Raw genomic sequence first — 25,498 nt, 5'->3', positions numbered from 1 at the left:
ACGCACATCTAGTATGGCACGGTGCCTGAATCCCACTGCGGTATTCCAGTGAGCTGATGTGAACTTCCTGGAACCAACATGTTGGGTGGCATGGCGTGTGTGTGTCTATATGTGTGCAAGTGTTGGGTGTCATTTACTCTTAGGGTTAGGCTGTCTTGGGAACAGACGGATGGAGCTGAAACTAAAAAGAGATCCAACACATTTTTTGCCTTTTATGTCAGTCCTGAACTAAGAACCTTATAGCTTTGAAAATGGTAAGGTTTCAGCATTTTTGGTCAAATCTTTAAAAATTATTTTAAAAAATGACCTGCACATTGACATGTAAGATCTTGCGGAACCTGCTAGTTCTCAGATTATGTGTTAGGAATGACTCAGTTTCTACCACTAGCTCATTATCTAAATTTGGCTTAAAGCCATTTTTGTGTTTGCTAAGGTTTTTTAAGGAGTTGCGGCAGTCATCTTGAATCGGGAGACTCCAAAAGTTAATCAGTTGTAGATATACATCCAATGGTTGTTTTCTGAGAATTTTATTAAAGTATGTGTATTGGTTCTTAAATAAGATGTCATAATGACAAACCAACACACACACAAGATCACATTTCATACATTACATTGCTATTATTGTCTATAGAAAACCTTCGTATAGAGAGCTTATGGTCAACTCAGTGACTACCACTGGTGATGTCTTTCCTCCTCAGCATTGTCGTGATACACACCATATTATTCTTTAATTAAAATGTGGTCACACTGATGGTGATCAGTTAACCAAGTGCTTCTGATTAGCAGCACCGAGCAACTTACCCTCCTCACTCCTATGGAAGTGGCCATAGATTTAATTTTTGAACTAAAGTCAGGAATGAATGAATTGAAGTCCAAAATACATTCCAGCAGGCATGTGTTTGTAGGAATACAGGGATTGCATTATGGTGTTTCCCCATGTCTTCACCAGTTTTATTTTATTTTATTGATTGCAAACATTTAGACTAAATTTAACAGAAAAATTACACTCAGGTCATTCAAGGGTTATGGAAGTTTTTTTTTTTTCTTCCTTTCTTTTTTTTAAAAAAACAACCCTATTCTTCCTTTGTACTTCAAAAACAAACGTGATTAGCCAAAACCTTCAACTGCTGACAGGTAAGTAGATTTGAAATAAATAATCTCAGTGGTATATTCTGATTAGAGCGCAGGGAAAGTCGATTCCTACCATTCATGGAGATATTCCGTTGACAAGTCTCCCTTTCCTGAACACTGGTGGAGACCACAGAAACATTCCTTTCGTGGCAGTGACCCTCTCCTAGCAGGACATCCCCACCACAAAAATGGCTCATTGAACATAAGAGTCCAAGGCGTTGACCCGGCCTCGAAACCCCCAAATCCCAGACTAGTTGAGCACCAGTGGGATCCACTGAAACAAGCCCAAACCGCAGAGGCTCCGCCCCGAAAGCCACAGAACCCAAGTGATCCGCTGCCAACAGCACGGTGCCAAAACACGACAGGACACCCCCAGAGGTTCTGTGTACATGCACCCGTGGGTCATGTCCCCCTCATTTCAACAAAATGAGGGGGACATGCACAATGTAAAAAGGCAGGTGGTTCTAGAGGTCCAGTGTTGTGAGACGACAACACTGACGTCAGCAGCACAACTCGACTCTGGGAAATAATTGACACCTCACAACCTCCTTCCAAGAAAATGAAAGCTGGCCTTCAAACGAGGTGATGGAACAGATAACTACAGGGAAATAATGGCATTGGAGTAGGAGCACACTAAAAAGCTAACAACGCCTCGCTTCCAAAAATCCTTCCATCAACATTAACATCACTTGTGTTTACTTAATAACAAAGTAAAACTGGAAGGAAATCAAGTTGTCTCCTATCTCCGGAGGAGGAAAAAAAAAAAAAAATTAGGGTTCAAATCCAGTGAATTAAAAATGTCAGGGATTCAACCTCAGCCAAAAGTACTTTCGTAGTGGAAAATAAAAGCTTTAGAGTGTGGCCAAGCATTTGTCTAAAATGGTGTAAAAGTATGAGTTGTGGGGTGAGGAGAGCCATAACAACAGCTGTTTGAGGGTTTCAAAAAGGGGAAACAGAAAGTTAAACCACTCATGAGAGATTTATTCAGGGTCGGGAGGAAACGCAAGAGGCCTAAAGGGAGACATTTGATTCTTCTAAACTTTATAGAACATGCTGTACTTTGTCCTCTACCGCCATGATATTATACTTTTCTTTGATATGATTCCTAAATCATCCCGCCTTTGTTTCTACACGTACAAAACTCCATTCACAAACCTTTGTTATTGAAAACGTTATTAATCCAGACTGGGGGCTTTGTTCTCCATCCGCCGCTGTTTATGGAAGATCTGTGTGAAATACATTTCATTTGACCGAGGGGTTTTCACATGTTTTACTGACAGCCACTAAAGTTTGTGGCCTACAGCAAATGCTGTTTGTGTGTGTGTATCTGAGGGTGTATCCCACACACTGAGGTTTAGCCACCGATGCGCAGCTGACCTGAAACGCTTGTAGTGGAAATGTTGAGCTCAGAGACTGAGATGGAGCAGAGACGGTTAGAAGAAGACGAGGAACAGTGATGAAAGGGTCCATGGAACAATAACAGGGTTCTGGGGCAGTGGTGTGGAGTACCTGCTGTGCTGAGTGTGGGCTGTTAGATAACACAACACAACCTCACTTACCTAATGAGAAACAACTTCAATTTTCCCTTGATGTCACAAAATGTTTCACTGGTTTAAAACCCCTTCACAGGCTTTTAGGGGTCTACCAACTTTTCTACGACCTAGAACATTGTTTTTGGCTTACATTTACAGTGAAAGTTTATTCTCTATAATAAATGTTTGTCTCCAATAAACATTCATTGTCTTGAGTTTGACTTTTGTTATGTTTATGTTGTTTAAGCAGCATTTTATCAATTTCCTCTATTTAAAACTTCAAAACCACACATGTATGAAAAGTTCCTCACAATAAACTTACTCCGACAAGTAAAACCAAGGCCCAACATTAGGTTTTTGGTTAGTAAATCATAATTAGATTTAAAAACAACTTCATTTTTAATAAATTTCAGCTGTTGTGGGCCAATACCAGTTTGTGACTGTACACCTCTGACTTGCCGATACAGTCATCGGCTGACATCAATGTCTCTCAAAGAGCTATAATTGACAGAATGCAAAATATATTTACATTTCTGATGAAATGATTGTTAGACAGTAACGACACTGGGGTTCAGTTTGTGGAGGAGGAACTTTAAAGTGTTCGGTATTAAAGATGGATTAAATTGTTATGATCATATGAGTGAATAAAAAAAAAAGAAAAGACAAGAATGGCAGCTGGTATTTAGTTAGAGATAGTTTGGAGGTTGAAAATGTCCGCTGTAAAGAATTTAATGTTAATTTTTTTTTTTCAAAAAATATCACAGGCTTTCTCTCTAGCATTGGGAATCTGCAAATAATATTCTCCAGATTATTAAACACTGGTGTTTGAACAGATAAAAAAATGACAAAAATTACACTCTACTTGATTAAAGTAAAGAAGTTATAATCTTTTTTTAAAGCATTTTTGTGAACACCTCAGGGCATCCCAGAAAAAGAAAATCTTCCATTTATAATATACTGCACCGCCATGTCCAAAGTAATATATGAGAAAACAAACAAAACTGACTTCATGTTAGATCTGTAGGACTGTTAAGTCATTATTAGTGCATTTATTGACCCCATCTAAATGATCGTTAACTAAACATTAAGAGCAGAGGCAACATCATGTGTGTTTAAGAGGAGCAGCCGCTCTGAACGCAGGTCTACAGCAAAACTGATTTGCTATTTTTGTAAAACAAAAACAATCACCGTCTTTGACATCGTTTGTTAGCATCCTTAGCATGGTTAGCAATGCTAACATACAACAGGCTACTGACGGTTCCTAATCCAACATGACAGACTGAAAACTCAAAAGGATCAAACTTTTTTTCGCCCCCGTAATCCATTCTTCATGTTGCGTGCTGTCTAAAGTCTCCTTTGCTCTTAAAGTATCTACAGAAAACCTCCCAGCAGATAGAGTATATCTCTGCAGAAAACAGTGTTTCCTGTGAACAGCCTCTCCACCTTTTGTGCTGCCTCTGACACCTAACAGATGCTACATACAGCTGCGAACGTTCACGCCAACAGGAACTGCTCCTAGGGACAGAGCAGCTTAGACATGATGCGTTCATCGACTGGAAAAATATTGGATCTTTGAGTGTTGGACCAGCCAAGCTCATCAGAAGCCGACTTTTTTTGTTTTGTTTTCCCAGTCTCGCTCAGCTTTAGCGACCACCACATCACTAATTTGCAGCAAAAGCAACAAAAATCTCAAGTCTGACAGTAAATGCCTCTAAATGAAAGTTATCACACGAAAGAGTCGTAGCTTGCAGAAAGCAGACAGAAGTCAGTGATAATAATCCCATCTTTTGAATGAAACACGTGTTTACCGTCTGTGTCTCAGTTGTCTCAAGGATCAACTCATTCAACACCTGTTATGCAACTAAACCCGGTCAAATTAACTTTGAAGACAAACAGACGAGATGCGAAGTCTGCCGTGCCAGTGACTGAGTCTTCTAGAAATAAGACATAATTACAAACTTTATAAAACGGGAAAACGTACAAAGACATGTTGAGGCAATGCTCAGCCTCAAAATGCACAACCTGCCAGGACGCCATGTGTGCGTGCTGGTAAAGAGGTGCAACAAAGATTTATGATTGGCTTTGTGTTGTGCTTGTACCACTGAGCTATCAGCTGATGTGCCCAAAGACACATGCATGGCTTTCTCCACTCATGTAGCTGTAGCCATGGTTCTTACACCTTTTTCAAAGTCAAATTCAAGCCATTTTTAAGCCTTTTTTCCCATTGAATTGAGGTTTTATTTTGATTAGTAAGAATCCCACGTGAAATATTCCAAATTAATGAGGTTAAATGGAGAAAATATTTGAAATAATTTGAAAAATATAGAAAAATGTGTGTGTACATACATTTACTCCTCCTTTTTGATTTGAGGCTCCAACCATTACCTTCAGGAGACAAACAGTTAGTTAAATAAAGATCCACCTGTGGGGAAACCAAGTGTCAAATAATCTCAGTAAACATACACCTGCTCTGACAGCCCCCAGAATCAACACTTCTAAGTAGTAAGGGTTACCGCCAAACGAGAGACATCATGAAGACCAAGGAACTCTCCACTCAGGTCAGAGACAAAGTTGCAGGGAAGTACAAATCAGAGTTGGATTATATATATATATATATATATATATATATATATATATATATATATATATATATATATATATATATAAATAAAAACATCCTAACCCCTGAACATCCCTCAGTGAACCATTAAATTGATTATTAGAAAATGGGAAGATTATATAGCCACAACAAACCACCAAAATTCATTAACCAGGCAAGGAGCGCATCAACCAGAGCAGCAGCCACAAGGCCAAAGATAACCCTGATGGTGGCGGGCAGCTCTTCTGCAGAGATGGGAGGATCTGTCCATAGGACCACTATCAGCTGCACAGAGACTGGCTTCGTGGAAGAGTGGCAGGGAAAAAAAAGGCTTAAACAAAATAGACAGACTGTTTGGAATTTGCCAAAAGGTAGATTGTAGGTTCTCCAAAACATGTGGAAAAAAGGTCCTGTGGTCAGATGAAACTAAAACTGAACTTTCAGGCCATCACAGACAACAGCTCTCATCACGCTGAGAACACCATCCCCACAGTGAAGCACGGCGGTGGCTGTGGGGTGGTATGAAAGTGATGCCGTTGTTGGCTCTTATTACAACTCTGACTGCACTAATTCATATCAAATACTCTGTGTTGCAGATGTTTGTGTGACACATCAGTGAGCAGGTTTTAGTGTTTTTGGGGTAAATCTTGAAAATTTGATTTCTGTTAGCAATTTAATTCATCCTAAAGTGCTGCATCCTCTATTTACAACTATGCATATTTCATTTTTTTCCAAACAATAAATACAGTTAGACAATTTAGAATGAAATTATTTAGTGTGGTTCTGTCAAATCCTGGTCCTGAAGGCCCACTAGCCTGCATGCTTCAGATGTTTTCCTGCTCCAAGCTACATGATTTGGTGGTTAAATTTCCTCTGCAGCAAGTCATAAACTTCTACAGAAGCCTGCTAAACACATATTCATTTAAACCTGGTGAGGTAAAAACAGAAACTTATCTAAAACATACAGCATAGTGACCCAGGGTTGGACACCAAGTTCGTGCTGTAAGAAATTTGACAGCTGCATTTAATATAAAAAAACAAAAAACACTTCTTTCAGTACAAGTGCCTGACTGACACTCCGCAGTAGTGGTTTAGTGGCCTCTGAAGTCGCCACACATGTAATAGTCACTCAACAAGAGTTTGTGTGTGTTTTCTTCGCAGGAGGGGGTGTTTATTATTACCTAAATGGCCCAAACACACGTGCATAGAAAACAGTCCATCTAATTCTGGTCCTAATTTAATTCGTACAAACAGGATTATGATTCATCATCAGACCGGACGACTTTGTTGGAAAATGTAAATAATTTCAAGACCACATCCAGGTGAAAGCCCAACTTTTAAAAGTGAACAGCCAAGAACCAGTGTCGTATTTAAAAATGTATTCCTGAGAAAGAAAAAAAAAAAACAACTTTTGTTTTACCTTTGTTCCCACGGTCATCGCCCCAGGAGTTTTCCACCCTCCACTTCTCATAACCTTCCTTCCCATCCTGAGGGAGAGCCAGAGACAGGCGAGGGTGAGACGAGAGTGAGAATTGGAGTCGAAAGCAGAGAAAGTGACCCGACAGCTGGGGTTCGTTAAAACGGAGGAAATTGACAGAATTATGAAAAACTGCAGCGGATTAGAGCAGTGTAAACAAACAGCAAAACCCTGGGAAACTCGGAGTGTGTGTGGTGTGTGCATCTCTGGTACAAGCAGCCATTGTGTGGCTTTGTGTGAGCGTACCTTGTCTGTAACAGCAGTGAGGATCATAGCGTGCGTCATGAGCGAGTCGCCGTATATCAGTCTCTCCGCCTTCGAAAGGTTCTTTACAGACACTCCAAACACGAGCTCGTGGTTGAACCTGCGTGAACACAAACGTAACCAGTGGTTGTTGAAGCGTAAAGCTCTGCCTCTGCTCTTACATGGGAATCTTTCCCCAAGAGAAAGCAGGATCCTGTGATAAGTTCATATACAACGACGTTGTTTTCCAGTAATCCTTGAATGGATTTTTGGTAGGAGAAGGAAAAGCGATGAAGACTACAAAAACACTGCCCTTCCACATCTGGGATTTTGCATTAACTACAAAGCTCATCACCTTTCATCTCCATTTTGAGCATGGCTATAAAAATTAGGCTACATTAGGCCTCATTCTAGTTATGATCTACTGGTACAACAACAGATCTGTCTGGAAGATGAGCCTCGGCAGAGATGGTAACAGATGTTCGGCACCATGCTGGTTTGCTTCAGTGAGCAAATTTAAGCCTGGCGCCTGCGACTCAGACAAAGTTGCCGCTGCAACTGAAGGACAGAGATGGGGCATAATTCCTCAGTGGACAAATCAACACTTCATGTAGGCAGAGGAGTCCTGGTCCAGATGATCATGTGGTACAGATACAATTGGGATCTTTGAATGCCTAAAAGGTAAGCAGTTCCTTTGAAACTTAGGGTTGGACGGTAACGAGGTAGTGCCGTATCACAGAGCATCTAAAAATAGCACCAATGTTGTTTTTTTAATAGTCATTACAAACTCAGCTGCAGACTTTATGCTCACAGTTTGAGCCTGCATGATCAACAGTGGATCAACAGCCTGCATGCGAGTGGCAGGGAGGGTTAGGCTGAAACTGAGTAGTTGTGTTTTTGTATATAAAAAACAGTATACTTCCTGTACAACTTCTTTAGTGCAGCTGTACTCTTTTCTCTGCAGCAGCGCCGTTTGTGAGAGGGGCTGCAGTGAGTGCAGCATGTCTCATGCACATGTATAAACAGCAACTCCATCGTGTTGATGTCACAATTTGCTCCAACTATGACCAAAGCACGAGCGCAATCTGACATTAACCTGTTAATTTACAGCCTAATAAAATGATAAAACTAACATAAACTGGTGTGGCAGAGGTGGTGGGTCCCACCGTGGAGGAAGGAGCACAAAAACCTTTGACTGTTTATGGTAGAGACACAAGATCTACAAAAAAACAACTGTGGAAAGCTATATCTGGTTTCCCTGTATGCGTGCCACAAGCTCGCCTTTATATAAAAGGTCTTCAGACATAAGGTTCGAAGCTTGCTCTTCTCCTGCTCAGACACAATAAGGCCAGTATTCTGGTAGACTTAAGTTTGGCAAAAACACTAGCAATAACAATGGGAAATGAAAAGATTACGAAGGTTAAAAACCAGAAGTCCTTAAAGTGCCCTTAAATCACAAGCAGTAGTAAAACAGGAGGACAAACATTTCTGGCAGTACTGTAAACTGGGGTCTAACTTGAGGAAATCAAGAAAAAAATAAATGTATACCCATTAAAACCATTTGTAACAATAATCCTAATAACAAAAGACCACACACTTTCAAAACAATCCTAAAACAAGTGTTTATGAGTGTATATAAACACATTTCTACATGGGTTTCAATATAAGAATTACAACAGAGCCTCAGCAGTGAGTTGAACTGAAGTAACAAATTTCTGAAATATCCCAAAATGGACTTTTATCACCTAAACCGAATGATGGGTACCCCTGAATTTTACTCACACATTCATGTCGTTAATGCCCAGCTTACTGTGGAAATGTTTTCCAACGTCACAACCAAACCACACAGCCTAAGGGAAGCAGAGAGAGAGAGAGAGAGAAAGAGAAGGTTGTCAGTATTTTTCAAGTTCCAACGTGCAAAATTAAAGGACAAGTGTGGCTACAAGTAATTTTTTAAATAATTCAACTTAATTCAAGAATAATTTCCTCAACCAACTGAATATAAAACAGAAAAAAATGTTAATCCAAATAAGATATTGCTTTATCTACCACAAGCTGTGGGTTAGTCATATTGACCACTGACACGTGCACGCTCATATACTGAACGGTTTATTTAACGGACAGGTAATAAAAACAGGAGGAGAAAGTGGAAGTGTCTAAAAATTCTGTAACTTTTAACAATTGAACAATTTTGAATCTTTAAGTTCTAACCCTTGAAGTCTTTTTTGTTTCGTGTGATTTTTAGATACAGATAGACTTCATTGATCCCAAAGGGGAATTCATAAAGCGTTACCTGAGAACATTTGCGCACACAAAAAAAATAAATAAATGCATACACACAAAAAAAGCTAGACCACTGGAAAGATCTTCCACTGATTTATAGAAAATGTTTATAATTAAAAAAGGTGAAAATTAGCTAAAATTCAACAAAGATCTGGAAATTTAAGTCTGAGATGTTTCCATGAAAAATGTGTAGGAACCCCCGGATGCACTCCCACAGACCTCTCCCTCCTTGATGGACGCTGCAGCAGCCTTCTTGAGCAGCTGGATGGGCTGGTTGTTGTACAGAGTTTTACGACCTTCTACCATGTTACTCAGGAACTCGACACTGTACAGCTTCCCGTAAGGGTTCTGTGGTCGAGGGTCATTTACGATGCAGACCTGAAGATGGGGAACAACCGCACAAGCTCAGAGACAGCTTCACTTATGTAGAACTAAGGTTTCTGTCCTTCGTCTGACGCATTACACACCTTGTCCTGTATGTTGTATAGGGGTTTGACCTGCTCCCTGTAGAACTCCTGGGGGGTGACGGGTCCCATACGATGGAAGTTCTTGTCCTTGTCCCTGTACTCCCAGCAGATAGTATCGGGAGGGCTACCGAGGCAAACGCTGACCACGCGGAACACCTGAGGAACAGAAGATTTCAACATCAACTCCTAAACCTCCATCCTGAATCATATACAGCCTAAAAACACTCACTTTGAATGGGCAGCAGTAAATCACCTCAAGTGTAAGAAAGAGTGCAGAACATTTCTGCTTTTTTAGCTATTCATTCTTGAACTGTCCCAGTGAACCACACCCGTCAGTGCACAAACCTGTGAACTTTCTCTGCATTTTCTCATTAACATCCTTCCTCTCAGTCTGTGCGCCCCAAAAACACACCCTACTCTTACCCCTGATTCACCGCAAGTGCCTCCCTGCAGTGTAGAAGTTCAGATCGAGTTCCTGTAGGCTATTGGTATTGGGAAGAGGGGATGGGTAAAGAATCCATGTGAGCGGGGGCCTCGTAGGTGGGCCTGCTGATTCATGTAGGGTTCCCCTAGATTTCTAACTCTGTGACTGCTCAGAGCCAAACCATAGGCTAAACAGTGCAAAGAGGTCTCTAATTCGATGCCACAGGAGTCACAAAACCATTGCCGTGGAGTCCCATCACCATTTTGTGGCGGTTGAGCAGGTTAAGCCCAGTTAGAACTCCAACCAGTGTACTTACGGTTTTCCTTGTCAGGGCAATGAGAGCTGTCCTGAACCTGGGGTTTTTGGGCTTTAATCGGTTCCCGTGCCTGTGTACAGTCCTTCAGCTCCCTCCAGCAGATTCAGTGTTGACGTCTAATCCGGGCCTGAAGGGTAGTCCTGCCGACTGCTGTTGAAATACATACAACAGGCTCCGGTCCTTCAAAGTGGATCTGACTACCAGTTTCTGCAAGGTAGTCAGCTCTTTCATTACCGTTAATACCAGTATGTCCCGGTACCCATTTAACAGTAACACTGTTATCTCTCCCCAGTTGATTGACTGCTTCGGCACACTCCCAAACCAGCAATGATGTAAAGTGTGGCCCTTGGAGAGCTCTAATAGCAGCCTTGCTATCTGTTAGCACAAAAATTTTCCTCTGTGTACATTGAAGTTCTTTAAGAGATGCCATACACTGGCAGATTGTATAGACTTAAGGTCCACCATTGAGAAGTTGCTCCAGGCAGATCTATCTTTAATCTCTGCCTGAAAACTTGGCTCAGAGTTGTATTTTTTGACCATACTATGTCCAGGTCCTGCCATTGCTGGAACAGGAGCAACAGCCCGGTCCCAGATTCGAGTGTGCTACGAGTCTGATAGGCTTCTCCTGTGGGCTAAATCGAGTTGTTTGGACTGGGCCGTTTGTCAATCTGGCCATTCTGACCTCTGATATAGTTATCTGTGGAATCCCCCCCCCCCTCCCCTTTTTCCTTTTCGCTTCTCCCATCCTCAGTTCTCCTCTCCCAGGACCCAGCACATGCTTCTCCTATCAAACACAATTAGAAAGGAACTGGGAGATTAAGATGCAGAGCAGTCTGCTGTTGGTGGTGGATAAAAGAAGAGCAAATAGACAGTGATATGTTGATTTGACAAAAAGCAGATGCACTTGGAGGCTCTAGCACAACCTGCAATACAATAAGCATGGTTGTGATAGTAGTAGTTTTTGTAATTCAAATTAAAAAATAAAAATGGAGGATTATTTTTGGCCAGGCCTAGAGAACGTCAGTTTGTTGTGCTTACTAAACACACATTCCCAACCAAGCGATGCTTTCGCAAAGATGCATAAATTCTGGTGTTCTTGACTAGCTCAAACAAACACCTCTCTTCTTCAGCGCAGAAACGTGTAACGTCACAAAAAGAACAGATGCAAACAAAAATACACACATGTGGTGAGCCAACAAGCACATCTGAACTACTTTGATCCTTATTCAATATTTTTTTTAAAGGCCACTTTATGAGTGAGATCACACATGAGGTGTCCATCCCTTCTTCTATCCCTTAACCCCCCCAAACTTGTTCACCCCTCCAAATATCCCGAGATACTCTGCTCTGGAAGCGTCAGCCTTTACATCAGGTCAGCCTTGCACGCACTCAACCCCACCTGGCAAGGTAAATAAAGTGGGTGTGAGCGAAAGGCCTCGCTGACGTGTGAGCGGGATCAATATTGGAACACCTGTCGTCATGGTGACAGACGTTCATGAGTGACAGGAAAAGTAAGAGAAGCCAGAAAAATAAAAAAAGAACCAAAAAAAACAAGCGAGTGAGATAAAGAGGTGTTGAAAACGAGAGGAACACAGACGAAACGTAGCTGCGTTCACTGATTTTGTTTTTTTTTCTATCATCTAAATCTCCAATTTAAAAAAAAAAAAAAAAAAGAATTTAAAGACAACAAGAATGTTACAGATGTATGTTAGTAGCAGTGATTAGTACCTGAGCTGTTAGGGCTGTCACGTCGGCTTCTTCATTCACAGATTAGTTTTATTTACGTCACTCTTTTTAAAATAGGTTTTAAAGGTCTAGCTGTTGCCTTTATTTGTGAATGGGTTTGTTAGCATGTGGCCATCTCAATGACTCAGTGATTTGGTGGGAAATCCACCACAGGTCTGTCCCAGTTAGGTGGCAGAGAGTTTGCATGTCTAACTATAAACGCTGATCGAAGTGACCTCACGGTATCGACGCCAACTGTGCCTCAAACTTCACTGCGACTGTTTTTCAATGTTGATTGGCTGGCTGACATCTTCCCCTCGCGTACTGGTTTGTTTAACATGACTCAGGAATGATTTAAAGACATGTACAAAGCAAAGCAGATGGCAACATTGAAGATTTAAAAAGGCAAAAATCTATTTTTTTCATTATTACTGTTTTTTTTGATTGAGGCATTTTCAAAATTAAAATTTTGACCCTGATCTACGTGCGTTGTACATTTCAGTACATTTTAATGCTCCAAACCAGTGATTACCAACCCTGGTCCTCGAGGAACACTTATCCTCCATGTTTTAGTTGTTTCCCTGCTTTGACACACCTGATCTGAATGACTGAGTGATTAACAGACTTCTGTAGAACTTGAAGACTTGCTGAAGAGCAGGGTAACAATAAAAAACATGCAGGAGAGTGTTCCTCAGAGACCAGGGTTTGGAACCACTGCTCTAAAACCACCCGTGTCAAACTCCATTCCTCGGGGTCTGCTCTCCTGCCTGTCTTAGATGTGTTCCTGCTTTAAAACACCTGATTTAAATGGATGACTTACGGACATGCTTCTGGAGAACTTGATGATGTGATGAGGAGGTAAATAAATCATTTGAATCAGGTGTGTTGGGGCAGAAAATGACTAAAACTTTCAGGACAGTGGCCCTCGAAACCTGGAGTTTGACACTCCTGCTCTAAACACAGCAATACACCAAAACGTTTAAAAAAAATTTTTGTAACAAAAATGTGTTGTAATGTAAGATTACACTCACTTCAAAAGTTAAAAACAAAATCAAAACTTAAGAGGCCTAGCATTCCTTAATATAACTCATATTGTCCACTGCTTTTCATGTCAGAGTTTTAAACTAAGTTACAGTATATTCAGTGTGATCAGACCTTGTAAATGCAGTTATGCACACGCATCGGCTAACACTAAGGGGTTAAATGTTGTTCTGACCTCTCTGAAAGTCAAACTGAGGTAAAACACGCTCCTCACTGCGCCTCTGAAACTAATTTATAACTATTGTCTAGAAGCTGGACTTTGGAGTGTAAGCAAATGACACCATGCAAACAGTTTGGACAAAAATGAGAGACATTTTGATTAAACGTCCATGTTTTGTAAACATTCAACACATGTGGTCATTGTTAAATGCCAACAGTTGAGAAGAGAAAGTCGAGACATGTGAGCGCCGAACCTGGAACTGGCTATCCCTGCAAGCCCAAACATTGACACACAGGCAGAAACCCACCCACATCGAACAACAAATCAATCGGGCCGTCGACCTGCCGAACAGAGCCTCTGACTTACAGCGAGAAGGTTCCTCTGTGAGCCGATGGCTGTCTCATAAATTAGACTTGTCTCAGGAATCACTCTTGTGCGCTCAGAGCCAAGACCAGAGCCGCACATGGTGTGTCCGATTCCATGACGCAATGGAGCATGGAGAGGCTACAGTCGTGGCGTGAGGGGTACCATCTGTGTATTTGTTCATGTGTGTGAAGTATGGTATGTATGTACAGTTTCCAGTGATTGCATCTTTTACTTTGGCGTGTTTGTTTACAAGTTGTTCGTACAAGTGATTGAAGTGGAGCACTGAGGCGTTCAACGCAGCATGAAAGTTTCCCCAATCCTTTCTGCCTCGCCAGTGCAGAGGATGGATGCTGTCGTTCTAGTGTCAATAAAGAAAGACCGTCAGGATTCGCATCAGTGGTTTGCTGATCTTGCTGCAGGTGCCGGTTAAAGTAAGCTGGGCGTCTTTCGGCCCAAGGTTCTTGGATAAATGTTAAGCACTCCGAGTCAACGTGACCGGAGTTAAAAAACAAATAAGTGCTCGACACGCAAATCAATTTGTTTAAATCGAGTGCAAACCGAGTACAGTAAGTGGAAGCAGAGACATTGACCCCGTTCGCTTGTCATGGAAGCGTACGGGGCCTGGCCTGATGAAGACCAGGGCACAATCACAGCCGCCACACAGTCCAGTTGGACAGCATCACTTCCACGAACCAAAGTAGGACTGACACAGCACTTTGATCCCAAGTAACGCACATGTGAACAAGCACAGAACTAGATAGACACTAGATTCCCCATGGGTAAATGTGCATGGCGCACGCAGTGGGGAACCCGAGGGCGTATATATCATGGTTTGTTAAAAGCACCAGTTTGTTTGTAAACCTATTCAACAACCCGTTCACAGAAGTACTCAGCTAAGACAAAAAAACATACACCAATAATGGTTTATGAGTCATTCAGACAGTCTTTGAAGCCTCTAATAAAACGTCAGCCACCTCAAACCTATCATGTTATTGACAGAGTTAAAATGAAACAATGTTCCTGAAGTGAACGGCAAATCAAACCTAAGGTAAAAGGACATGTCACTTAATTGCAATTTAACACAAAAATGCAATCAGAATAATTCCAAAAGTCATTTTAAAAGTCATTCTCATAAATAATACCTATAAAGATGGAACTTTTACTGTTGCGCCCAATGTCCTAACACAAATGATGATTCTAAGAAAAGGAAAAAAAAAAAAAAAAAAACACTAGTAAAAACGTAAAAAACAAAGTTGTGAATGTTTTGGCCCTCACTGTAGCGGTTGTTCTTTTGACATGTGAAAATCCTCCATCTCCATCAGCCGTGACAGAGTTGTGTTTCGCAAAACAAACCAATTCCAGGTGGACAAACACGCTGGCAACCCTCGGCCTCCCGAGCCCGGCACTGAAACAGAGCGGCGAAAGCAGTCTGAAATGTTGTGTGTGTGTGTGTGTGTGTGTGTGTGTGGTGATGACTGGGCATCCATGAAGGTGCAGGTAGAGACCTAAGCAACTGTTTAAACAAGCAACCAGTCAGCACCACAATACAACCTAACAGCTGACAACAAAAGCTGCTGAAGCAGGCCGCCGCAGAGAGCAGGAGTGCGTCGATGGCCCCTCACGCTCACACGGGAAGAGAAAAATCAAGCTTCACACCAATACACCACGAGGCGCGTGACACGTGTTGCGCTTGTTGCACATGTGTTTGTTTACACACATGAATGGGGTTGTTCTGTTGCACTGAGGGTGAAGCAGTCTCCGCCGTGCAGCATCAGTTCACCGACTGTTCCATAAACAAGATCGCTATCGTCAACGAGACACCAACTGGCCCATAAGTGACGTGTGCGCGTTAGACACACATATTTACGTGCGTAAGCTTCCGAGTACGCAGATAAATAAAGGAGGCTTAAAGCGTACGTCATGCTGTCAACGGTGTAGCAATTGCAAATTTAAAAAAAAAGCTGCTTCCTGCGTTCCTGCTTTGAGGAGAAAGGGTGGGAGCGTAATAAGGAATGCTTAAAAAGGTTCATTTTGCAAGTAGACTTTTTAAAATGTTTTTTCCCCTTTTTTGTGAATGTATAAACACTTTCTAAAGAGAGACTTCAAAACCAAGGCAGAATCAATGCTGTTTTTCAGCAGAAAGGAACTTTGGAGTTATTTAAAATTAAAATTATAAGCGACATGACATTTAGGCAATGCTGCTCAAAAACTGATAAGTAAACCTATTTTAAACAGGGATTTCTATATTCATAATGACAAAAACAACTTGAAACAGACTTGAATTATATGACTTTGATGCCTAAAATTAGTCATAAAAACCTACTTTAAACAAAGAGTTTTTCACTTTAAAATTGTTGCATCTCCTGATTAGCTTCAATCAGAATATACTCAACCACCAACCCTGACTTTAATCTTTGGGATTAATTCAGTGAATGAACACAAGCGGGTTACTGTAAAGCACGCTGTCAGGGAAGACCAGGTTCCATCATATTTATGGATTATTTGACAGCTCCCTCTTCTGGCTAAAATGGAACAATGGGAAATTTACAATTTCACTATCTGACGCAGAGTGTGTAAAACATTTAAACACATCCTTATGTGTACCAGGGTTTATGTTTTCTTACAAAACATACAGAAGATCTGTTTCCAGTTTCTTATCCTTTCTTCTCATTAAACTGCTCCCTAAATCTATTAACAAAACTACTATAGAAACTTAAAAAAAGGCCAGTTTTTAGACACAACTCCATCTAAATCTTTTTGGCCACTGAAAACTTTACATTTCCCTTTCACACACTCTCTAAACTGACCCCTAACTTTATGAATATGTTAAACTCTTACCAGTTTCAGTGTAATCATTTACTCCTGTCATTGTGCTCCAGTTACTTACTTGGTCAATATGTAACCTGTTGTTAAACCAAACCCTTCTTAATGCTGCTTGGATTTTTCTACGTGTGACGTTTATGGGCCGTGATTCTGTCACGAGGTACATTGACGTAGTTTACAGAAATTAAAGTAACATTTATAACAAATAGTGTGCCTAATCCAAATATAAAGTCTATCTAATGGAAGATCCTTCACTTCATCATAGAGAGGGTCGGCTTGAGAAAAAGCTTTGATTGTTGGGGTGAAATAAAAGTAGCCTTTCTAGCATGTCCCTCGTACACGCTTAATGAGGGGAGATGTGAAAGGCAGTGGTGAAACAAAAAGTAAGTGAATTATCTAGTGGAGAATCCAACCACAGCCTATTAGTCCAGTTTTGATCCTGAACACAGGACAGAGGGCAAACCTAATTGAGATATTGGAGTGTTTCTCCTTTTTTGACTCATGGACGTTTCACATATTTTCCAATAGAAATGTTTACCCACATATCCAGTATCTAAGTTTTATTTTACGTGTCATATGTGGGATATCAAAAATAGTAAAAAGCAGCGTTACAGAGGAGTTCATTCGTAGATTATTTTTCAAGCGACACCGGTTAGCACTAAAAGGAGCAACATATTCACAATCAAAAGGTAGAATAAAACGACAGCAATACATCTGATAGTACTTTGTCTTTTTTATGTACATGTTTATGGATAAAAGTGACAATAAAACCAAGGCTTTCTTTGCTTGCACCACTACAAAATGCTGATGGATTTGTAATTTCTATCTCCTGGCCGCCGTGTCTTTCGAAGCTCACGCTGGAATAGGAGGCACTTAAATACAACCCTCCACCCCCCGCCCCCCTTTTCAAAGCCTGATTTTGTTGTTTCAGCAGGTTTGTCATGTCATCACTTCAATAACTTTCTGTAGGACAATAAACAGCTTCACACCAAACCACACATGATCAAAACACTTCCCTATACCTGAGGCAATGAAGGTTTTACTCTCCACATTGTTCAAAACTTAAAATAAAATGAATAACTGAACAAGCTGATTATCACAAAATTCTAACTTTGTTGATGTTTTTGTTTTAATTTTAATCAACAGTTTCTGGATGGGTTTCAAGGACAGCAACAAAATATGAAAAGGACCAGAAAATACCATCCGAGAACCCTGTGGACTCCAAAGTAAAATGTAACAAAACAGGTAGAACATCTTTAGTATGTACTCCAGACTTCTCTTGCCTTTGACCGTCTAGACAGTACAGCAGATGTGACAAATCTCATAATGTTGGAAAACACAGACGACTGAAACAAGCAGGATTTTCAGGAACCACAACTACTCTGAACTTCCCCATGTCAAAACACAAGTTGAATTCTAAAGTTCCTCAAAAGGTTTCCACGGCCATGACAAAACCTTTGGTCTTGATGACAATACAAAAAACACTTTGGATACTTCCTCGCAGTCTCACCTCCTCGATCATGCCGTCCATCGCTTCGGAAAGTTCAGCTTTTGAAGAGTTGCTGGCCACCATGTTCCTCAGTCTCAAGCAGTATTCTCTCAGCTGAAAGAAGCCATGAGAGAAAAGTCAGAACTGCTTTATAAATTATGAGACCTAATGATCTTTTACGTGAGCTCCAATGTACCTTATGGTTGAGAATGTCGTTCATTCTGCGCGAGGCCTCCGAGCTGTGGGACTCTGGGAAGCATTTCTTTGGAATGACGCCATACTTCTCTGAAGATAAGATGATAGAAAAGTATGTTTTTTCAAATAAAAAAAACAAAAAAAAACAAAAACTACAGTTCAAAATGAAACTACCTAAAGGCTGCCCTGTCCCAAAACAGAAATGTGTATTCCATAATCACAGTAAATCAAACTAAACTAAATAGTACGAACTGACCAATTAGATTAACCAGCATGTCCCACTGTCCTCCATCGTTAGTTGGATTGGAGAGAAGGAACTGGACCAGACGCCCGTCCACCGGCTCTTTTCTCTGTGCCGTCTCCACGCAGGCGTGGAGGAAATAGTAGCAACGCTCAATCTGTGCAAACAGGAACACAAAACAAAGTTAAAAAGAAAAAAAAAAAAAAATTGCATAAGCAACAATAAATCATGTAATAGAAATCTTGTAGGTTTGATAAGTGACAAAACTGAGGACTTGACACAAGACCACAATAAAACTTCCCCTTCTGTAAACTTAAGATATACTTTTCAAATATGTAAAGTTTATAGTAGATCATTGTGCTGTTATTCAAAAACATGCCTCATCTACATAGATCCAATTTAAAAATAGACTCTTCCTTAGATTTTCTGTTACATGCGGACACAACACTGGTTCATTCCATGAATTAGAAGCCCAATTACACTTGAGCAAATCATTGGTCAAAGTTCAACAACTAAAGAAAGCCTTCAGAGAGGCAGGAAAATGTTGGACAAGACCGCGTTAAAAATGACAAGAAACTCAAAATACCTTGAAACAAAACACAAAGATAGGAGTCGTCGCCCTAGACCTTTGCACAGTATTTTATTTTTTTTTACTTCCAATAAAGCAAAGTTTATTACTTCTTCTCCCAAAGTGAAATGCAGCAAGGTTCTTGTTGATAACTAGTACCATAAACCGGCCCAAAGGCAAACCTTATACAACTAGTCCCCAAGATACGAACAGGTTCTGTTTCATTAGGCCGTTCGGAAGTCAAGTCCGAAGAGCAACGTTGGCCATCTTCTTGCCGCGGTGCACTCTTTTTATAATGTCCGCTTTTGTTTCCATCGTGATGGCCTGGCGTTTCTTAGCGCTACCAGCCACATCACCACTGCTTTAGCGCGTAACGCCCGACATGTTAGAATGCTTTATAAGGGCAATAACTCCGCAAAACAATCACAGAATCATAAAGTTATTCTGGCCAGTGCACAACACACGCTTGTAGGCGACCGCGTGGGTACTAGTTATTGTTTACAACGCGCGCTACGTGCTCGCTCCCACCACTCAGCCGGTACGAGAACACCCTTTGGACTTGCGGACAACTTTGTTTGAATGTACCGAAGTTCGTAAGTAGGGGACCACCTGTACTCCGCGTCCACCTCGTAGGCTGCGAGAACCATAACCATAGCTTGGTTTGTTTCAAACTCCTTACCTTAAGCTGACTCATTAGTTTTGTAAATTAATTAGTTTTGTAATTTAATTATGTAAAGCACCTTGAAATGCCTTGCTGCTGAAATGTGCTGTACAAATAAAATTTGATTGATTGATTGATTGTAAAAAGGTGCAAGCTTCCAATACAGACGGGTAAAGTGGATAACATCTTATTATTGCGTTCCTGTAGGTTTCAGTGCTTCCACATGAGACCGATTTATTTTTCACCCTATTTTGGGTCTGTTATCAAACACAGAACATACATGGAAATGAATGTGCCCCTTCTTAGTGTCATGTTCATCTCCAATTTCAGTAGGCGAGGATCTAAACACACGTGATTGCAACAGATTTTACCATTCCGCAGCAAAAACCAAATACCAGGTTTAAACACGTACTGTGAGCTTCTAAAGTTTAAACTTAGACACAGATGAGTCATGGTAAGATAAGAGCGTTGCAGACTGATTAAATCATCAGTCCTGCACTTCTGCAGAACTTGTGGCCCTGTAGATACATGCTATAACGGCAAACCTCAAAAGGAAGACATGAAACTTGTAATTTGCTCAAGAAAAGATTGACTTTAGACTTTCCTTTGAAATTATGTCAGATTTACAACTTGAAGAGGGCAAAAAGGTGTACAGCTCTACACCTTTTACGTTCTGCAAGAACGGACTTGCAAAAACAAGCAGGGTCTTCTTAAAGCTTGACGTTCAGATTGTGAAGTCCAGATTAATTCTACTACTAGTGGCGGTCGACACGTCTTGCACTTGACACACAGAAAAGGTGATTGTGTGCTGGGATTTTATTTGGTTTTAACACGGCGCACAAAAGAAACGGAACAAGAGTGGAAAAAGCAGAGATGAAAACGTTCAGCGAGGTTTCACTGTGGCATCGGCCCTGGAAAAAAAACAAAACACCAACCACCAGTGCCCAAAAGAGCTGTTTAAATAGACAAAGAGTGTACAGAAATAAAGTATTGCATAATAAAAGCAGACCAATACAAATGCAAACATTCATTTACAGGTTAGTTGCAAAAGGCTCTAACAGCGGCAAACAAAGTCACCAAAATAAGACGAGGGTTATTTAGAAAAACGCCACGGCAATTATCACAGCTGCGGATTTTCTGTATACGTTACCTTGTCCCAGAAAAAGAGGTAGGACTGACTAAACTCAAACTCCTCTAAATTACATTTCTTCATGAAGGGAAGTCGCATGACGTTGAGGCACGAGAAGATCCAACATCTCCCTATTGATGATAAAGACAAAAGGGAGATATGGAGAAATATACAGGTTATTAAGGACAAAACAGGAAACTGCATGAACGACACCTAGTAACCTAAAAATCTGGAATCACTTCTTTTCTTGGCGCCTTCGGTGAACAACAGGATTATTCCCGAGAATGACTTTGAAGAGATCAAACTGACGTGCTCGGTGGCCAACACCTGGTAAAAACTGTGAGACCGTTTTAGCTTGACATAGAAGCTGAATAAAACCAGTTTCATGTCTCAATAGGACACAACGGATCCGTTTTTGAGATCTGATAGCAAAACGTCTACAATCTACAGTACATCCATTACCATGCACTGTAAGTCAAGCCAGTCTCTATATGCTGACAGTGGCGTAAATATATCAAAACAAGATTACAGTGAGAAAAATCCATATAGAAATATTTCAGGGGTGGATAAAACAAGACATCCTCATAACCCTTTTTTAAGTTTAAGGATTGTAAAGCTTCAAAGTAATTCTGAAGTAACTTGATGATAGCTCTGAGTTTTGAGAGGCTTGTTCTGCTTCATATGAAGGCCCGCCTCCCACCAGACTATGATGCACACCTGCGTGTTTATAGAGCAAACAGATCAACAAAAGACGCCATCACTACTGTCCTCCACACAGCACTGAATCATTTGGAGCACTCTGGGATCCACGTCAGGATGCTTTTTGTCGACTACAGTTTGGCTTCATGAAAAGTTGATGGACCTGAACTTTCGCCCTCACACTCGTGCCTGGAACAAGGATTTTCTCTCCGATCGCCCACAAGCTGTAACGGTGGGCTCCTTCTGCTCCTCTGCCCTGACGCTCAGCCTGCCCCCCCTAAAAAAGGACCGAGTCCTGACTGCTTTTTGTATGCACTGCGTACTTCTGACTGTGAGCCACACCAGAAACGCCGTTATTAAAATTTGCAGATGACACCGCAGTGGTGGGATGTAACATAGGAGAGGATGAGTCAGCATACAGGGGGGAGAGGTGCTCCAAGAACAACCTGCTGCTCGTAGTGGGAGATTTCAAGAGGCAAAATGTGATCCTGCAGCACTGTAAAGAGGGCGTCCTCCTTCAGGTTACTTCAAACACATTTAACAGAAGACCTCGCCTGGTCATACAAGACTCTGGTATCAGTTAAAAGGCCCATCAGTGACTGCGCTTCTTCAGAGTGCTGCGCGGATATGATCTGGGGAAAAAAACTGCAGGAAGCCTCCTATCACTCCACCATCGAGAGCGAGCCGCCATACTTTATAACTGTATGGTTACCATGTCATCCTGTTCAGCAGCAGGACAGATCGACACAGCTCGGCACGTTGTCGGCTGCTCCCTGCCTTCACCTGGATGACACTGCTGGCTCCTGGCGACTCGGAAAATTGCCTCTGACCCCTCTGACCAAGGAGAGTGCTTAACCTTCTGCCTTCAGGCACAGCGTTCAGATGAATCAGAAGTAAGTTGAATAGTCTTTAAAAACAGCTTTTATTCCTGGGCCACAAGAACTCTGAACTCCTTCAATACCTGAAAGTCCGGATTCAATTTCTCTTTATTGTCATTCAGCACAGCATCAAAGTGAATCGCACTAAATTAAACTGCGAGCATGGCTCCATTTAAAGACACTGGTAAAAACAAAATAAGGAAAGAGGATACTGTTCATTATACATACACACAAGACCCTTATGTACATACACAAATAATTTCTGTCCATACATATATATTCACTCGCACATGTGCTATTAAAAGGACAGGTAATGAAGTTATGTGTGCTATGTTATCTGTAGATAGCTGCACACTGCTGAAAACAGAGCCCATTCATCTTAATTTCTCATCTATGTAGTTAAGATATAATTCACCAAAAAAAAGTGAACGTGAATAAAAATTGTGCTGAATTACTTTGGAAATAAATAGCAGATTTAAAAACTGCAGTTTATGTGTATGTGCGTTGACTCAAGGGCTTACATACACACTGCGGGATAAGTTCTTGTGGCTTATTTTTATATGAATTTAGCTGAATTAGATCACGTCCCACCTGAGTTTTTCTGGTTGGTGATGGGCTTGCCCTCTGTGGGGATGGAGTGCTGGAAGATATGCACAGTATCCTGGACGGTCTGTCGGTGCAGACAAACCTCTAACGGGTCGATGCAGGTCGAAACATTCTGGGCCAACAGGTAGCGTGGCTCGGACCGCAGGCGCTTAACAAAGGTGTTTACCTTCTCCTGACTCAGACCTTTGAAAAAAAAATTAATACAGAGAGTACAACAGGACAGTTATAGAAGAGAATAAGAGCCGTGCATTGTGAAACACTGAAAGGCAAAGTAAGACAGACAGAAATACATTTCCTTTGTTCACAATTCCCATGACTCATCTGTGCACTTCAGGCTAACGCACTTCCCATTTGAGATTTGACTTACGAGCACTCCCGTCCTCAGGCGTCACTGTACTTTTCTGGAAAATGCCAGATCAATAGATGTAAGCCCACACCTCTCCCTTTGCTTTAACTGTCCGGTGTGTCTACTTTTTCTGCCATCAAAAGGCAGGCAATAAAAGCAGAGCGGGCACACTGAAGTTAATGAGGCCAATTCAAAAGAAGAGCTCTGACAGAGGATGAATGTCTTCCTGGGGACAGTGGAGGAGCAACAGAAATAAACAAGGACACGTAATTGAGACTGAATATTGAACAGGGGTAGATCAGAGCTGGCCATTAAGACTGATCTGCCTCCATCTGTGAGAGGAACAGACTGGAAAAGCCTGTCTGGTCCTGCTGGATGAAGCACAGAGGGGTACATACACACACACAGACTGTAACAGAATCAAATGGGCACCGGTGTGTAATTCTCTGAAATAATAGCGCAGAGCAATTAAACATGGAGAGGGACATTGCCTAGTCATGCATGCGGCCAAGAGTTTGACCTTTCGCTCTCTCTCTCTCTCTCAGCTGCATTCTGTTATTTTCCACCAACACGAAGCGGACCGGCACATTAGAACGGCGTCAAACTTCACAAACTCGACAGGTCATCTTAGCTATAAAAATAAAATTAAAAAAAAAAAAAGCAGGACCAAATAAGATTAGGGCAGGGGTATATTTTCAGAGTGAACTTGCGTGGAGGGGGGTGACGACGATCTATTCTTGTTCCCAAATGTCTCTTACAACGACCAGAGCAGACGGGTGATGGAGAAATAACAGGAAGGGATGAGGGAATTGGTTTAAAACCAAAAAAAAGGTCTGAGCAGAAAGCTTTGGACTGGCAGCAGCTCATTCACACACACAACACAGGAAAGGATGCAGGTTGCAGCAGATACTACAAAAAGGCAGGGTTAGGTGTTGGTTGGTCATCCGGGCTGTTGTTCAACAAATGAAAGCATGGATTGTAAGGGCAAAGAGCACAGTGGCTTTCTATGGCGTGGGGCCAAGCAGAGGCAAGCCAGGGTGACTTGCAAATTTACACATCAGTGGTTACACAACTGGTTTTATTCAAGCTAAGCACTTTAATGGTCCAGTCATGGCAGCATGTGCAAAGGTCTGAACTACATGGACCTCTGCTGTGGTTTAATACACAAAAAAAGACAGTGACAGACTGATAATGTGCCTTACTGTAACAACAAGAGCAATCAAAATGCAGGAGTGAGTTAAAACAGTTCACAGTTCAATCTGAAACACCTGCCTGCAACATTAAAGAGACATAAAAACCGAACAGGGAAAGCTGTTCTCGGGCGAGTCGACTGGCACATGTTATATTAAAAACATCCATGAAACACAGAGGAGCCGAGCTGAGAGCCCATTCAAACAAATCCACGGACTGTTTGACAGGTTCGTGTTGAACTAGCTGGCTAATTCAAGCTAACACTTCTGGTTCCCGTGTCGGACAGCTTCTAGTCGGGGAGCTGTGGTCGGTAAGCTTCCTGTTTCTAATGTCTGTCTGTGCCAGCCTCACGGTGCGTTTGAATGAGCTGTCATCCTCACTCCAGGCAAGTTATTAGCATCACTAACGCGCTAACGCTAGCTTTAGCCGCTTAGCTCCATCAGCTGTCAACCTCCAGCTACTGGAAAAAAAACATTTCGCTTTGCAGGCCGGGTTAAAAAACACAATCCCCACGAGCGAACCAGAGCGAATCATTCAACCTACCAGCTTCCATGTTCCCGAGGAGCCTGAGGAGCGGGGGACTGTCGTGCCAAAAAGTGGCCGGCTCTTTGTTTATCTCATTTACCGACAGTCAGTCGGAGGGACCACAGGGTGCGCTCGTTCATGGGCTCACGGAAGATACTTGACGTGGCGGGTGGGCGGGGTTTGACAGAGCGCACGTTCCCACCTTCAGCCCGACAGGCTAAATGTATGGCGTTACTTTTGTGACACCAAGTTGAGCGCGCGTGCCACCAGGTTGAGCGCGCAGTGACACTGATTTGAGAGTACAGACCGCTCAACTCTGACAAACTGCTCGCGCTCGGCTCTCTCTGCTCGCGCTCGGCTCTGACAAACCGCTCGCTCGCTCT

General features: G+C 41.7%; 1 protein-coding gene across 2 annotated transcripts in view; it reads right to left on the bottom strand.

Moving 5' to 3' along the window:
• The window catches only part of blmh (bleomycin hydrolase), a 27,982-nt gene extending 2,553 nt beyond the window's left edge, over positions 1–25,429 (bottom strand). The window contains exons 1-12 of one of the 2 annotated variants that reach the window (XM_017439265.3): positions 25,134–25,429; positions 23,039–23,236; positions 20,892–21,001; positions 18,528–18,669; positions 18,273–18,361; positions 18,098–18,190; positions 9,733–9,888; positions 9,485–9,643; positions 8,765–8,832; positions 6,986–7,103; positions 6,683–6,749; positions 5,010–5,048 (exon numbers count right to left, since the gene is read on the bottom strand). In XM_017439265.3, coding sequence (XP_017294754.1) covers positions 5,010–5,048; positions 6,683–6,749; positions 6,986–7,103; positions 8,765–8,832; positions 9,485–9,643; positions 9,733–9,888; positions 18,098–18,190; positions 18,273–18,361; positions 18,528–18,669; positions 20,892–21,001; positions 23,039–23,236; positions 25,134–25,143 — 1,249 coding nt within the window. In that variant the 5' untranslated portion in view covers positions 25,144–25,429. The remainder of the gene's footprint in view (positions 1–5,009; positions 5,049–6,682; positions 6,750–6,985; positions 7,104–8,764; positions 8,833–9,484; positions 9,644–9,732; positions 9,889–18,097; positions 18,191–18,272; positions 18,362–18,527; positions 18,670–20,891; positions 21,002–23,038; positions 23,237–25,133) is intronic. The other variant, XM_017439267.3, reaches the window with a different exon arrangement.
• Positions 25,430–25,498: the final 69 nt, after the last annotated feature.

The sequence above is a fragment of the Kryptolebias marmoratus genome, linkage group LG2 (genome assembly GCF_001649575.2).
Source record: "Kryptolebias marmoratus isolate JLee-2015 linkage group LG2, ASM164957v2, whole genome shotgun sequence".
Classification (NCBI taxonomy): domain Eukaryota; kingdom Metazoa; phylum Chordata; class Actinopteri; order Cyprinodontiformes; family Rivulidae; genus Kryptolebias; species Kryptolebias marmoratus.
The sequence above is the reverse complement of the archived record's forward strand: the minus strand, read 5'-3'. Positions and strand labels throughout refer to the sequence as shown.